Source organism: Pelodiscus sinensis, chromosome 3 (assembly GCF_049634645.1).
Source record: "Pelodiscus sinensis isolate JC-2024 chromosome 3, ASM4963464v1, whole genome shotgun sequence".
Classification (NCBI taxonomy): Eukaryota; Metazoa; Chordata; order Testudines; family Trionychidae; genus Pelodiscus; species Pelodiscus sinensis.
In genome coordinates this window covers 128,085,579-128,100,186 of record NC_134713.1, presented here as the reverse complement: position 1 = coordinate 128,100,186, position 14,608 = coordinate 128,085,579, and the positions used below count along the sequence as shown (strand labels likewise).

At 39.3% G+C, this 14,608-nt stretch overlaps 1 protein-coding gene across 1 annotated transcript in view; it reads right to left on the bottom strand.

Moving 5' to 3' along the window:
* The window catches only part of RYR2 (ryanodine receptor 2), a 648,519-nt gene that overhangs the window by 151,162 nt on the left and 482,749 nt on the right, over nt 1-14,608 (bottom strand). Inside the window, exons 61-64 of the mRNA XM_075924816.1 lie at nt 13,249-13,364; nt 7,969-8,033; nt 6,681-6,802; nt 3,162-3,211 (exon numbers count right to left, since the gene is read on the bottom strand). Coding sequence (XP_075780931.1) covers nt 3,162-3,211; nt 6,681-6,802; nt 7,969-8,033; nt 13,249-13,364 — 353 coding nt within the window. The remainder of the gene's footprint in view (nt 1-3,161; nt 3,212-6,680; nt 6,803-7,968; nt 8,034-13,248; nt 13,365-14,608) is intronic.

The following is a 14,608-nucleotide window of genomic DNA, read 5'->3' as shown; positions in this document are numbered from 1 at the left end:
AATAATCAGCATATAGTAATTCTGTGCTGAAGAATAACCTTAATAAAAATATCAGTAACTGTAACACTGGTACAACAGGTAACCTGTATATGACCCCTAACCACTTACTAAGAGGCTTTCTAATTGTACCAGAACAATTAACCTGTATGTGATTTTTGAAGAGACCAGCATTCACCCATTAATATGCAGTAATAGAAATCAAGGGTAGATACTAAATCTGTGTTTACTTGTATCTTGTTAGAAGTTTAACAATATAACCAAGTTAGCTTGTAGATGCTAATTCCTTTTCACGTCTTAATTGTTTTTACATTATGTAGGGGAGTGTGTTCAGTCTATCTTAAGATCAAAGATGCGAGACACTGTATGAAAATAACAATATTTCATTTTTTGTCTTCGTCTTATTTATCCATAATAAAAGGTAGGATTGGCATTCATCTTACGTTAATTATAACTAGATTACCTGTGTATGCATACTAAATAGAGAGTTAACTTCAAAGTGATGAGTGTGTGCTCAAGAAGGAAGAATCCCCAGTCACATGCTGTTCTCAAAGCACTTGAAAAACCTGTTTCAGCTACAAAGAGAAACTTCAGACCCGATCCTTTCATCTCTAGTCTGCTAAACTTTGAACAGTGAAAATTTAAGCTGTAGGAATGAGCTCTTCCAAGTCCTTACATGAAATGCCCTGGGGAATGCATTGGACCTTTCTAGCAGACTTTACATCTAAACTGCATTTGGATTTTTAAGATGATTACAAAGAGACTTATGCAAACCAGCAGACAGCATCGCTATTGTTATTCTGAACTATGAACACTGAAAATCACTTTTATTTATTTGATTCCTTAACTAGTTAATAATTCCCTTTTCTGTTATTAATAAATCTTTATTTAGTTTATGAAGGATTGACAGACAGTGTGCTATATAAGTAAGATCTATAATACGTGTTGACCTGAGGATAAATGTCTGATCCTTTGGGACTGGAAGAACTGTAAGTATGATGAATATGGCTTTCAGTAACCTTACACTATTTTAGACTTGTTTGTTTAAATGGAAGCCAAGGACTGGAATGCCTAAAGGGCACTTCAGAGGGGTAGCTGTGTTAGTCTCTAACTAAAAAAATACCTTAAACAACAATGGTACAGTAGTACCTTAGACTACAAAATATATAAATAGTATCATGAGCTTCCATGGTCATACTTTGTCTTCTTCTTAACCAGTGTGGTACTACAGAAGATCTTTTGTTACTGGCTTTGTGACTCTGACACAATAAACCTCAAGTTTTAGGGAACTGTCTGTCCTATTTCTTTCAGTCTGCCCCAAGAGTGGCATTTGCAGTATGGCCCATCTAGACTTCCGGACACAGTAATCCAGTGTGGTTAACATACTTCAGGCTTTTCTATCTGGCAAACTATCATGCTTAACTTCTAATTTTGTATGGCCCTCTACACACAATGAAGCCTCTACACACAATTAAGGTCACAGAGCTTTTAAATTAATGGAGATTGCCTAGCTCCTAGAACTGGAAGGGACCTTGAAAGGTCATTGAATCCAGTCCCCTGCCTTCACAGCAGGACTGAACACCACCCACCCCTGACAAATTTTGCCCCAAATCCCTAAATGGCCTCCACAAGGATTGAACTCACAAACCCTGGGTTTACCAGGCCAATGCTCAAAACACTGAGCTATCCCTCCCCCCATTTTACAACAGACTTTCCTTTTACTATAACGCAATATGCTAACCTGCCTTTGGGAGCAGTATGCATATCCCACACCATTCATAGGAACGGCCATACTGGGCCAGATTAATGCTCTGTCCAGCTCAGTATCTTGCCTTCAGTCGCTAGGGCTGGATGCTTCAGAAGGAGTAACAGAACAGGGCAATATACTGAGTGATCCGTTCCCTGATGTCCAATCCCAGATATCAACTTGTAAAGATTTAGGGATACCAATACAGTGGATGTAGTTAATGTTCAGTCAATAGCAAGTCTCACACTGAAGCTATAATTAAGTTTATTTTGTCCATTCAAACACACATTCTAAACACAAAAGAAGCAAAGAAAATTCCTAGAGCCTGACTGTATCTCCTATAACTGCATGTGGAGCTCTTCCTCTTCCAGAAAAGTCTTGTTTCCAGTAGGAAAAACCATGAGTTTTTAATTGAAGTTAGCTAACAAATTCTAGGAAAGACAAGATATTTTGTGATTTCCTCATGAGTTAGCAGTCCAATGTAAAACTCTAGGCTCCTCCAGTCTTTAATTGAAACTGCCAACACACATAGAAAATATAGACTGCTCTGTATATTTACAAGCATTTTACTTTGTGTTAATTACTCTTAATTGTGTTAAGTGTTAGCTAACTCAGATTAAGAACCGTTTTTCCTAATAACGATGTACCAATAGTTGAGGTTCAGCTTCCACTGTGGCAGCTGTCCCTCTATCACATGGCTCCTGCAAAGCCCTCTTCATACAATCCAGATAATTATCTAAATGGATAATCATGGATGCTGTGGTCAGCGCTGCTCCCAATAAAGAAGATATGTACATAGGGACATGTTTTCAGCCAACCTTACATCAGCATGACATGAGAAAAGGCTGCAGAGAGTGAATGATGGACAATTAAGTGATTTTCACAAGATAGAAATTGAGGACTCACCCCAACCCTTTTATAGGCAAGTGATGTCTGAAACATGATAGACATGCAGATCTAGAGTCAAGCACATTTGGGAGTATGGAAGAATTCCATGAAAAATCAGCTAAGCATTTCAGCCCACAACAGACTTTACTTTAGTGACGTTCAGAAATCAAAAATAGACAAATGCTAGTCTGTTTCAATGTTAGCAGGTCAGTACTGAATCATTATAAAGTGGCAAATACTTTTATAATTATCATGTTTGAATTCTGTTCTTTGGTAGGACAATGAGCCTGGGAATTGATCACCTCCCAATCTGATTTGCACACTCCCTTTTTTATTACTACAAAAAATCTTTTCTCCATCTAAATAGTGCTGTGATCTATCAGCCTAAAGAATCATTAGTAGCCCATGAAGACCATACATTCAGCCATGCAGCCATTCAACATGCAACAAGGCAGCACATAACACAACGCAAAAATGGCAAAGAAAACCAAGTGATGGCCATGCTAGTATTTGTCAAGGGTCTCCTTACCAAACAGTGAAATCCTATGCCTGACAAGAACTCCAAGTTTGCAGAACAGGCTGAAGACAAAAGAAAAATAAAGAGAAGGGGGAGGAATAAAAAAAACAATGGGGGGAGGAAAGAAGAAAGAAAAGTAACAGCTGATATATGAGCAGGAAAAAGCAACATGATGTCACGCAGAAATTCTCTGAGCAGAATGTGGGACTGAGAGTACTAAAGAAAGAGATTTTAAGTGTATATCTTAACAAACATGGTTAAATAAGCACATATTTTAATTAAAGAAAAAAAACAGAAAGCAAAGCTAAGTAATATAAAAGCATTCTATATGAAAACCCACAAGGAAAAAACCATCAATGTGTTACAAACTCAAATACAGTCAGTGGGCTACTCAGAACATCATTAAAAAATGGAGAGAAATGTAAGGAAATTAGATCAATTGAATTTTCTGTTGATAAATGTTTAATTAGACCAATTTGTATCAAATAATATTTAATATATTAGATAATTTAAAAAAATTTATTCACTAACATTTTTAATTTAAATTATTTAAGACTAAAAATAAAGAGACAAAAATTTACGTGGCTAAATCAAACAAAATGTAGATATGACCAAAGATTGTGTTTAATATGTTTAAATTAATTTTAATAGGGGTGAAGGGTGCGCAGTTGGGAGCAAAGGATAACAATGTTTATTGTTTAGTCAGAGGAAAGAAAACATCAGTGCAAACCTCCCCACACAGCCCTCCCAACCTTGATCTCCATGAACACAGTACAGGCAGTCCCCGGGTTACGTACAAGATAGGGACTGTAGGTTTGTTCTTAAGTTGAATTTGTATGTAAGTCAGAACTGGTACATATTGTAGGGGAAACTCTAGCCAAACATTTCTCCAGAGCTCAGTTTTTATTCTCCCACACCTCACTTCCCTCAGTCCTTTATTCTCAAGCTGAGGTGTCTGCTGAGAAAAGCTGCTCCCTGGTCTGCTGGGGGGGTGCTAGCTTCGCATCTCCCTGGTCTGCTGGGGGGAAGCAGCTAGTGTGGGGTTGCCTCACCCCGTTTGTAAGAAGGGATCCGATGTAAGTCAGATCCATGTAACCCGGGGACTGCCTGTAGTTCATTCTTCATGACCCAATTCAATCCTTTGCTCCTCAAAGAATATTGCTCAGGGTGTATATGGGTGCCTACTGTGATGTAATGTTGTGGGGCGAAGACCTTCGGCCATTAGAAGTTGCATTAAGAATATCATTTCATTTGGCCCCCAGCATCGTGGGCCTAATTGCAACCAATGATGTCAAAGTGAAAGACACGCTATACCTGTTATCCACTCCCCATCCCATCTAGTCCACCAAGAAAAGTTTTTCCAAAGTATGTTATCATCATATATAATTCATTTTTATTTAAACAGAAACACACTAAATAGATGTCAATCTTTTCCTCCTGCCAGTATATGACCGCAACACCCAGTAACTTCAGTGGAAGCTGTGCTAATATAGTTGAGGATGGAATTGAGTTTATGAAGCATCTTCGGCATGCCTAGTACAACCAAGCTGGCAACATATCCAAAGGCCTGATACTTGGGATCACATCCAGAATCAATTCTAATAAATAGCAGGAATAAGATAGGCTGCTTTGCGAGGTGGGCTGGCCGTAACAGAGAAGACATCAAATCAAAGCCCGTTCTGTCAGATTCTGGTCACTAATCAGGTGGAAATTAATAATCCCATAGTACTTTATAAACTTAACCTCCGTGTGCCGGCCCACATTCACTTAATTAACACGAGATTTGATGTCCAAGGCTCTGTGTGTGTGCTGAGCACTGCGTGGTTTTTGGATTTGCCTACACAAATCACTGTATTGTTATTATTAGTTGAAAACTCATCCACTTTTCTTGCAAAAAGAAAACATATGTTGTGTTGGGTGTTTCAAAAAACAAACTGTCTTTCTATCCTGGGAAAAACCTATGTGAGGCCAGGAGCCAAAGAAAACTGAAAATAGTTAATAAAAAACAGCTGTGGTGAATCTCATATCCCTTCCCAATCCCAATGCTGAAACTAAACGTTCCCTTCTTGAGGTTTACTTTGTCTTTCTCAAGGTCCCTTAAATCTTTGGGTAGTGAGTTCATGGCACAGAATTGTGAGATGGAGTTTTATTGCTCTTAAGCATTCAGCATCAAGAACGAATTAATTAATAGATGGTTGGTCACGTATGTTATGGTGTCTTTTAAGTTACTTGAAGAACCCCACACAAAGCACCAGTAAAAACAAAATATCAGACTAAATGGATCATTTGTTTGCTCTAATGTGCCAACTATTATGGGTCATGTTCAATAAGACTATCAGAGAATAGTCCTCATGTAAACATGTAAACCTATGTATCTCTGTCATCTTCTGGTGAGTTTGTGTTACAGTCTTCTCTCTATGCTGATCTGCAGAGGACATGAATCTGTGAAAGCCCCAGCTAATGAACTTAAGCTCCAACTGCAGCAGCTCATGCTTTTAGCTCTGGAGAGCATTGGCCAAGATGGTAGCTAGATATGCTGTTTGATTCTTTCTGGATCACTGTAACTCCATTCTTAGTACAGAGCAGCCATCTGCAAACTTTTGAGAGCTGCAGTCCACACCTTAAGGTGGAGGAACATGGGACACAGATAAGGGGGCTGAGTCTCAGGCTACAGCTGGGTGTGAGTTTGGGGCCAGAACAGCTCCACTCCAGGCCTCAAACCAGGAAAGGTGACATAGCCAGTAGCCATGGCTTATGAGACACCAGGAGCAGAGCCATGCTAAGAATCAGGAAAGGGACAGGCTGGAAGCCAGGGATGCAGGTAGGAGCAAGACCTGGGCAGAGTTGGGAGTAGGGAGGGGCTGAGTGGTGCTACTTTCCCACTTCCCATGGGGGATGGCCTGTGTTTGCCACATGCCCTTAGACATTCCTCCTTGCCCCTTAGGAGGACTTGCTCCACAGTTTAGGAACCTCTGGTTTGGAGTAAATGGAAGTAGTAATAAGGAGCTTACATAAGACAAAAAGGTATCTGGAGGTAAAGCCTAAGGGCAAAATGTGGGGAGAAGGGATTGGGATGAGACTTACGTCGTGTTCCTGGTTTTTAAGAAAGCCCCAGAAAAGATGCAAGCCTACATTATACACAGAACATCTTGAGTCTTATCAGAGCAGAGTGAGAGTATGTTCTTACAATCTGCCATGGTTAAATTTTGTTCTTCAACATATTTGTCTTTTTTGCACGAATAACAATTTTTGCATAGTCTTAGTATTTTTCTGTGCTATATGTGAAAGTAAATTTACATTCCTGCCCACCTGCATAACAGCCACTGTTTTTAAAAAATAATAATAAGGGATTTATAGTCTGAAACACATGCATACTTTTGACTGTGCATTCTCCCTTCTAACATCAATGAACCATCTGAATACAGGGGAAAAAGTGCACAATTTTAGGTCATTTGTGTTTCTATAAGGCTATTTTACCTACTCATCTAAAACCTGCTTACACATCAACTATTGTTCTTTATTTATGTTTACCTTGTCACCATTTCCTTCTCCTTATTAGAGGCATGTCCACCAGTGCTGAGAGGCCTGCTTGCTGCAGATAAGAAATATAGTCGATGATTTTTGAAATATTGATCGATTAAAGGGAGCACAACCTGAAATACATCAGAGAAAGACAGAAATGATCAGCTCACAGCTTCTTGTGCTGTGGCTCAGAATATTCATTTCACATCACAATTTCATGGCAGAAGGGATTTCTTCACATGTAATGTGTTTTTTAAATTCTGTTTCTCTTTAAATCCCCCCTTTTAAACAAGTATTTCAGATGTCAATCAAAAACATGCACTAAAGTAAATTTCTACTTTACTCCAGGAATTTGGTCCCTGAAATTTTAAGATGGATATGAAGGGGGAAATGTTATTTACTCTGGATCTCTTTGACATAGCTTAAAAAATCTAATCAAAAGAGGAGCCAGCCTGACAGCAGCTCCCTGCAATACTCCATCTCCAGCAAAAAGCTCTCCCCAACAAATAGCTTCTCCAATCATTCCCATTATTCCGCAAAATGTGCTTAACCATGGAGAGAGAGAGAGAGAGAGAGAGAAAGAAATTCCAACTCTTATTCCACCTGGGAATAATTTTGAAAGGAAAAGCCAACATGAGCTCCCCAGTGGATGAAATTGCAGATGGTGATGTATTGTGTGACAGTACTTTATAGAACAAAGACTGTAATTTACTGCTAGGGAGTCAGGGTCAGAGAATATTGCAACACCTGTCTACTTATTCATTTATGGATTGAAAAAGGCACCTTGAATGTGCACACACCAGGCAAGCTTATGTGTGCCAAAGGAATAAAAATAATTTCCTAATGTATAAAAGATAAATCCTTTTTGGCACAACCAGACATCAAGATAGTTTTAAAACAAGGAAAGAAAGAAGGAAGGTGACATTGGTAAATATCTAGCTATGTTTTCTCCAAGTATAGCTAACATTAACTGCATACAGATTACGTAACAGAGATACAGTCTATCTTCCTACATAACTAGGCTAAAACATTATAGGGAAAATGGTTATGTATACCAGGATGATATGTTGCATACTGAAAAGAAAGGCGATAAAGGGAATTTAAGAGAGAAAATATGTATTTTTTTCATAGATGTATTTCATATGATAGTATGTTCAAGTAGCTTTTCATTTGTCAACAATATAACAATAAAATTCAATACTCATTTAACAGACAAATGCAAATATAACAAGAACATGCTTCTTAACAAGCAGTTCAATTTCTGCACTGAAAAGAGATAAGCAAAGATATACTGTACTTTGGCAAAGAACTTGATTTCTTGCTCATAAGGGAATTGTTCTCCTTTGCCTCTGCTGCCACCATCTGTGAGTAGGAAGAGTTTAAGATGAATACTGAATATATAAAATCACATGCGGTTCTCTATTTTAAAAATGCACACTTTAGAAGAAATAATTTGATTTACTTCTTTAGCACTGGGCTTTAAAGTGCTTCAGATAATATATATTAATTACGTAATGTGTTTTAAGACTGCATCATCAAATATAAAATACATTATGAAAGAAGGTAAAACAAGGAGCCAAATCCTCAGGTGCTGTATATCAACGTAGCACCCTGGAGGCCAATGGAGCAGTCTGGTCAAGAATGTGGCACAATGTAGGGATGTAAGCAACTAATCGACTAGTCAACTATCCAATTAACAAAAGCTTACTGGATAGTCGACACACAAGTTGAATAGTTGCTTCCCCCACCTTTCTGCCTCTATCAGAAAGAGGTAGCAAGGTGGGGGATGAGGAGGGGATGCTGGGGTGAGCCGGTTTAAAAGCCGGTTCCCCCCAGCTCCGTGATAGGAGGCAGGGGCGCAGCGGTGGCATTCCACGTTTGAAATGTACAAAAGCCCAAGCAGGGGCTCTAGTGCATTTCAAAGATTGAAATGCCACTTGCAGCCCAGGACCAGCAGTCCTCCGCTGACCCCGAGCTCCATGAAAGCGTTTCCCCTTTGAAATGTGCAAAAGCCCCAACAGAGGGTCTTGTGCATTTCAAAGATTGAAACGCCGCATGGAGCCCGAGGCCAGCAGGGAAGTTCCCCGCTGACCCCGGGCTCGATGCAGCGCTTCTGCTATGAAATGTACAAGAGCCCCAGCAGGGACTTAAAGTCCCCCGCAGGCCCTGAGCTTCACATGGCATTTCAAAGGGGAAGCACTTCATGGAGGTTGGGGCCAGCGGGAGACTCTAAGTTCCTGCTGGCCCAAAGCTCCATGCAGCATTGCCATCTTTGAAATGCACAAGACCCCCTGCTGGGGCTCTTGCTACATTTCAAAGCGGAAGTGCCCTTATTGACTCATCAAATAGTTGATGGAAATTCCATCGACTATTCAATTAGTTGATTAATCTAATTTTAACATCCCTAGCTCAATGTTATTATTTTGATAAAAGTTAGAAACATCTTAAAGACCATAATGATGTATATAAATAAAGCTAACGGTAATGAAAAAAGGCAATCCACGTAACCTTTAATTGACTTCTCAATTTCATATTAAAAAGTCAGAATTTAGGGCCCCTTCTTGATTTAGCCAACATTTTTGCCCATTTTAGAAGCCTGTTCTGGGAATTAATGATTTTTTTCTGTTAAAGGGCTATGCTTAGGACAAGAGTAGCTAGAAAGTAAATTTGACTATGTTCCACTTTCTGATCTAACACTCATCGGACTAAATTGTTGTTGTTGTTGTTCTCTTCTTCATTAGCAGTGCCCAGTATGATGCACACTGAGCGTAAGTACAGAGAAAAAAAAGATTAAGTAGAGAAAAAAATCTCTCTCTTAAATCATGTTACTGAATTCTATAGAAAGAATTAAAGTTAGATTAGTGAAGCTCAATACCTCAAAAGAGTAATTATATATATGAACTACAAAGATTATAATTAAACCAGCTTTCCCCTGTAATTTACAGAACTATTGGATTTAGATTGCATGGTTATGAATTTTCTATCTAAAGAATGCAATTAATTAAGAGAAGTACTCACTAGAGAGTAAACTACTTCAATTGCCACACTACAATGAAACTCAGATACCATTTGATAAACAAATCTGTTGCAATCTGCAAAATCCTGCAAAGCAATTAGTGGTAGACACATGTCCAAGTGAAGCAAAAAAAAACCAGTAAGTTTTTCTACCCCATTTGTTCTGCAAAGCAAAAGGGAAATAAATCATTCTGTATTTCAAAGAGTTTGAAACATTTACCTTGATCAAACGAACAACGATGGTTCATTGCACAGAAATAAAACACGGGCTGTTTTAGAAGGATCTGATCAGGTAAGAATCTTCCTCACATCAAGAGCCCAGGAAATTGAAAAAATTAAACCAGGGGCTTTGATGTTGCCCAACCAGGCAAATTATACTCACCAGGAGTGAAACTTGTGATCATTTAAGAAGTTTGAACCCTTTAAAAAGGTCATTACTGTGTGCTTTCACACACACTCAGGATTGGACTGCATCTTATAGGATCTGGCTTGTATAGGGAGCACTGAAAAAACTTCACTGTCCTAGTGGAAGCACAGTTCCTCCCAGTCCTCATCTAATGAAGCATTTTTCATCCAATTTCCCCAAACAGCATGGTATAGCTAAGCTGAGAGAAGAAATGATGGGAGCACTAGTAGACACAAGGTATCTGTGGGTCTCTGATATTTTCAACTACTCTGAATGTGGTTAGGCCACACAGCAGTCAAAATGCCAGTAGCTACTAGCCTGATGGAACTGTGCTGGTGGTATATCAACAGGAAATGTGGAGAAAAACACTCGTGCAATGAGGATGAATGGACGGAAGGGCACTAGCCTAGGATATGAGAGATCTGGGTGCAGTTCTCTGTTCTGCCACAGGGCTTCCTGGATGACCTTGGGCAAATCATTTAATCTCCCAGGTTCCCATCTGAAAAACAGGGTCTATCTCACAGGCACATTATAAAGATAATGCTAGAGCTAGACAGTGAGGGATTATATATTATGGAGATAGGGGCCATCAAAGTACCTAATCTAGATAAGTAGATAGTCTTATTGCTCTTGGGGTGAGCAAGAGGAGTGCCGAGGAGACGTCTCATGAGAGGATACAACATGTGCTCTCCCAAATAGATGTCCTGAAATGGGCAGAACTAGTTTCACTCTCCCGCTCTACAGACTTGCATAGAAATCTCTATCTAGGATCAAATTCACCTGTCAACTAAATGGCTCAAGTGAAATCACTGAGACTCATTAGTTTCCAAGGGCTTGTCTACACAGTCCTGCAGTGCAGACTATGGGGACTGCAGCATGTACTAGCCTGCAGCAGAGTCACTCTTCTGTGGGGACTCTGTGGTCACATACCAAAAGGCAGCTAGTTTGAATTAACATATCGCTGTTTAACTAGGACTACATTAACACAAAAGAGATACCTTTTAGTTTGTCCCCACAACAACGGAGTTACTGCATAGCACACTAGTGTTCATTATCATCCACATCCCATATCTTATCAATGTGTAGACAAAGCCAAAATGTGAATGTCACACTCCCGATTAGAAATGCATATCTCTCTGTCCACTAATGGAAATCGATTCCATAGAGGTGCATCTCTAATCGGTCAATATTTATGTAATGTTCATCTTTCATTTACATTTTGCAAAAACTACCATGACTTCTTTTTCTGCTTAAATAGTGTCAAACCTTTATTTTCCTGGAAAAACTTGAAAAACAACTAATAGTCTAGCAGCACCTTAAAGACTAACAAAACATGTAGATGGTATTGTGAGCTTTTGTGGGTATCGTGAGCTTTTTGTACACACAAAAGCTCATACCATCTACATGTTTTGTTAGTCTTTAAGGTGCTGCTAGACTATTTGTTGTTTTTCACAATTTTCCAGTTACAGACTAACTTGGCTACCCCTCTGAAGCTTTATTTTCCTGTTGGCATAACACCATCTTGCTGGAAAGGCACACCTAGATGAGCTCTCTCTCTTCAATAGCATTTCTAGGGTTATGCATACATGACTGGACACTCAAACCCTGTGCTCAGCCTCAGAAAATGCTTGGGGGAGGAGGGGAGGAAGGACATTCTTTTCATAAGCTCCTGGATATACCAGAAGTCACTGTGCACAGATTCTACTGCCAGTAGAACTTACATGGCAGAGCAGGTGCCTACCTTGATTTCCTCCTTTAAAAGTAGATTACACATGTTGAAAATATACAGAACAAGCAAAAACATGCACTTTTGAGGGGTAGCATGCTTATTCGTAAAAGCAGAGAACTAGAGTTTTGTGAACTGCTTATAACAGGGGAGGCCAACCTGTGGCTCATGAGCCACATGCGACTCTTCAAAAAAAAATTACAGCTCCTGGACATGCACCTCAGAAAGGAGCAGTGTGTTTCTGTCTGAAATAGACAGATCCAGAGTCGCGGTGTCTCGTGCAGACTTCAAAATGGCTGCCTTAAAAGGGCAATGCCTGCTCTGCTCTTAAAAGAGCAGCAGCCAGGGCCTTTTCCTTTTTTTGTTTTGTTTTTGTTTTTGTTCAACAACTTTTTCCCCTCGGCTCTTCACGCTGCATCCACCACTATTTTGGCTCTGTCTAACAGTTGGCCACCCCTGGCTTATAGTTAATCTTGAATGACTTGGACAACATTTGGGTCTGAGATTCACTGTGTTTTGTGAATTAAGGAGAGGAAATGAAATCGTATGGAAATTGTAAATTCTTCACCGCAAATGGTGAGCCCTCTCTCCCTCTCACCAATCACTGGTTCCCTTTAGGCTAGCCCTAGAAGTCCCTCCTGGTGTCTTCAATGAGGCCATGATGCCCCTCCCTCTCCCACTGCCTGCCAAATGAATCTTCTCTGGGTTATATCAGAGACTGCTAAGTAGAGCCTGTACATCTCTCTTATATCCAAGATAATAGGATGTAGCAGAGATTTTTCTGAGGGAGTGTCCAACTAGTGTCCCAGGAAGATGGGGCCATCAGTTTCAGTGGGCAGCTGGAGTCACACGGAGTTGTAAGAAAGATGTTCAAGGGCAGGAAGAATAAGAAAATGGGATCTTCTCTAATAGGTTTGAATCTGAAGTGATTGGTTTGTGGCCACCCACTGCACAAAACTATCCAGAATACAGAATATCCCCACAAACCGAAAGCTGCAGTGTTCTTACTGCTTTATCTATGGTGTCAGGAGACTTAGTTTGTATTCCTCACTACAACTCTGATTCTCTATGACTCTGGACCATGCTGTTATAGTAGTAGTAGTAGCAGAAATCTTAAAGATGACGATTTAAATTATGTAATTTATCATACAGGTAGGCTGGGTGCCTTTTGTCTCAAGCCTATATCTAAGGAGTGACTAGGTGAGTTTGAAATGACTACCCCACAGATATTATGTTAAATCAATGTATACAATGCTAAATTCTACTATAGCCACACCTTCCAAAAACCACAATTATTAGCATCCTTCAGAAAAAAGACCATCCATCCTAAGAATATGGTATTTTTGGAAACTGTACATTTGTGTTTAAATTTTTCAATGCAAATTTCATTGGTTCAGAATATTTAGTAAAAATGTAAGTAAGTACTATACCAAACTCCAGAATGTACTGATGAGCTTCATCCACATATCTTATCAGCTGCTGAAGGAAACTGTAAGCAAAACGTTTCTCAATGGAAGGGGTGTCTAACTCCAGGTCCTTTAATCCTCTGAAATAACAAAAAATACATTTCCCACACAATGAAGGATGACCCAATGCAGTCTTAATTCACCGAATAGCCTAAAAGCTACCAACTCTAGACTTCTCAACTGTCTGTTAGTATGAGAAACATTTGTTATTTGGAGCCACATTTTTTGCCCTCACACACTAATTTGTCTTATTTATACCTTTACTGATACTTTAGCTGATGGCACAAAAATACAGATTTATCAATAAGGCTTAAGGAAAAAGATAGTTTTGCGGAAGATATTGATCCCATATTTTAAGCTTCTTTCTCAATCAGTTATGTGTTATCTTATATTTCCCCCAAGCTTTGCCCTTCCAGGATGAGTAATTTTGAAGCTACCAAAATATCCAGATTCATAGAAAAAACATTCAGTAGTAACAGCAGATTGAAACTCAAGTTTTATTTAACCTATTTCATAATTTTTTTGTCAAATTGGCACTAAAAAGTCAGGAGTTCATTCTTAAGTTAAAATCATAGACTAAAGTGTTCGTAACTGGATATCTGAGGTTAGATACCCACATCCCTATTTATATCTTGGCTGTTAGACACAAAACAAATCTTGAATATTGGCAGAGGATTAAAGTAGATAACCCTTTAAGCCCCTTCTAACCCTAAGATTCTGGTAGCTAAATGACACCCTTAGTTTTCAGAGAGAATTAAGTGAAAAGGGCCTCTGAAGATTAGGTTCTTTTATTGAATTAAGATGCCCATCATCCAATTTTGAATTTTTTTTACCTTTGACCATACTATACAGTACACGAGTACTTTCCTATGATTGTTAACAAAAATGTAGCAGTAAATTTTATTTAAAATGCCATATATTGAGCTACAATCAAATTTGAATTTTAAATGCCTCTCCTCATCTCAGTAAAAAGAAGTTTGGTTGGATCAGCAGGGAATGGCTAACTCCGAGAATGGAAAAAGGAGAGCTCATGCTGGAATGTGTCTCAAGGAGGGTGAAAAGTGTCTCTGCCTCTCAACCAGGGTCAATGAGGGGAGGTGACCAGCTCTCACAACACACCCCATCTTCTTAGGTATGCAGACTGCTATTTCTGCAAAAACAAACTATAGATGAGAAAAATGTGGCAGTGTATGAAATGAAAAAGTGCAGGGGAGCTTAGAGATGCAGCCACTACGGACAATTCTAACTCCCATATGCCCTCAGAAGGAGGAGAGGCAGGGCACCCTGCACACTACGAGTTAGGGACTGGGCAGCAGTCGTGACA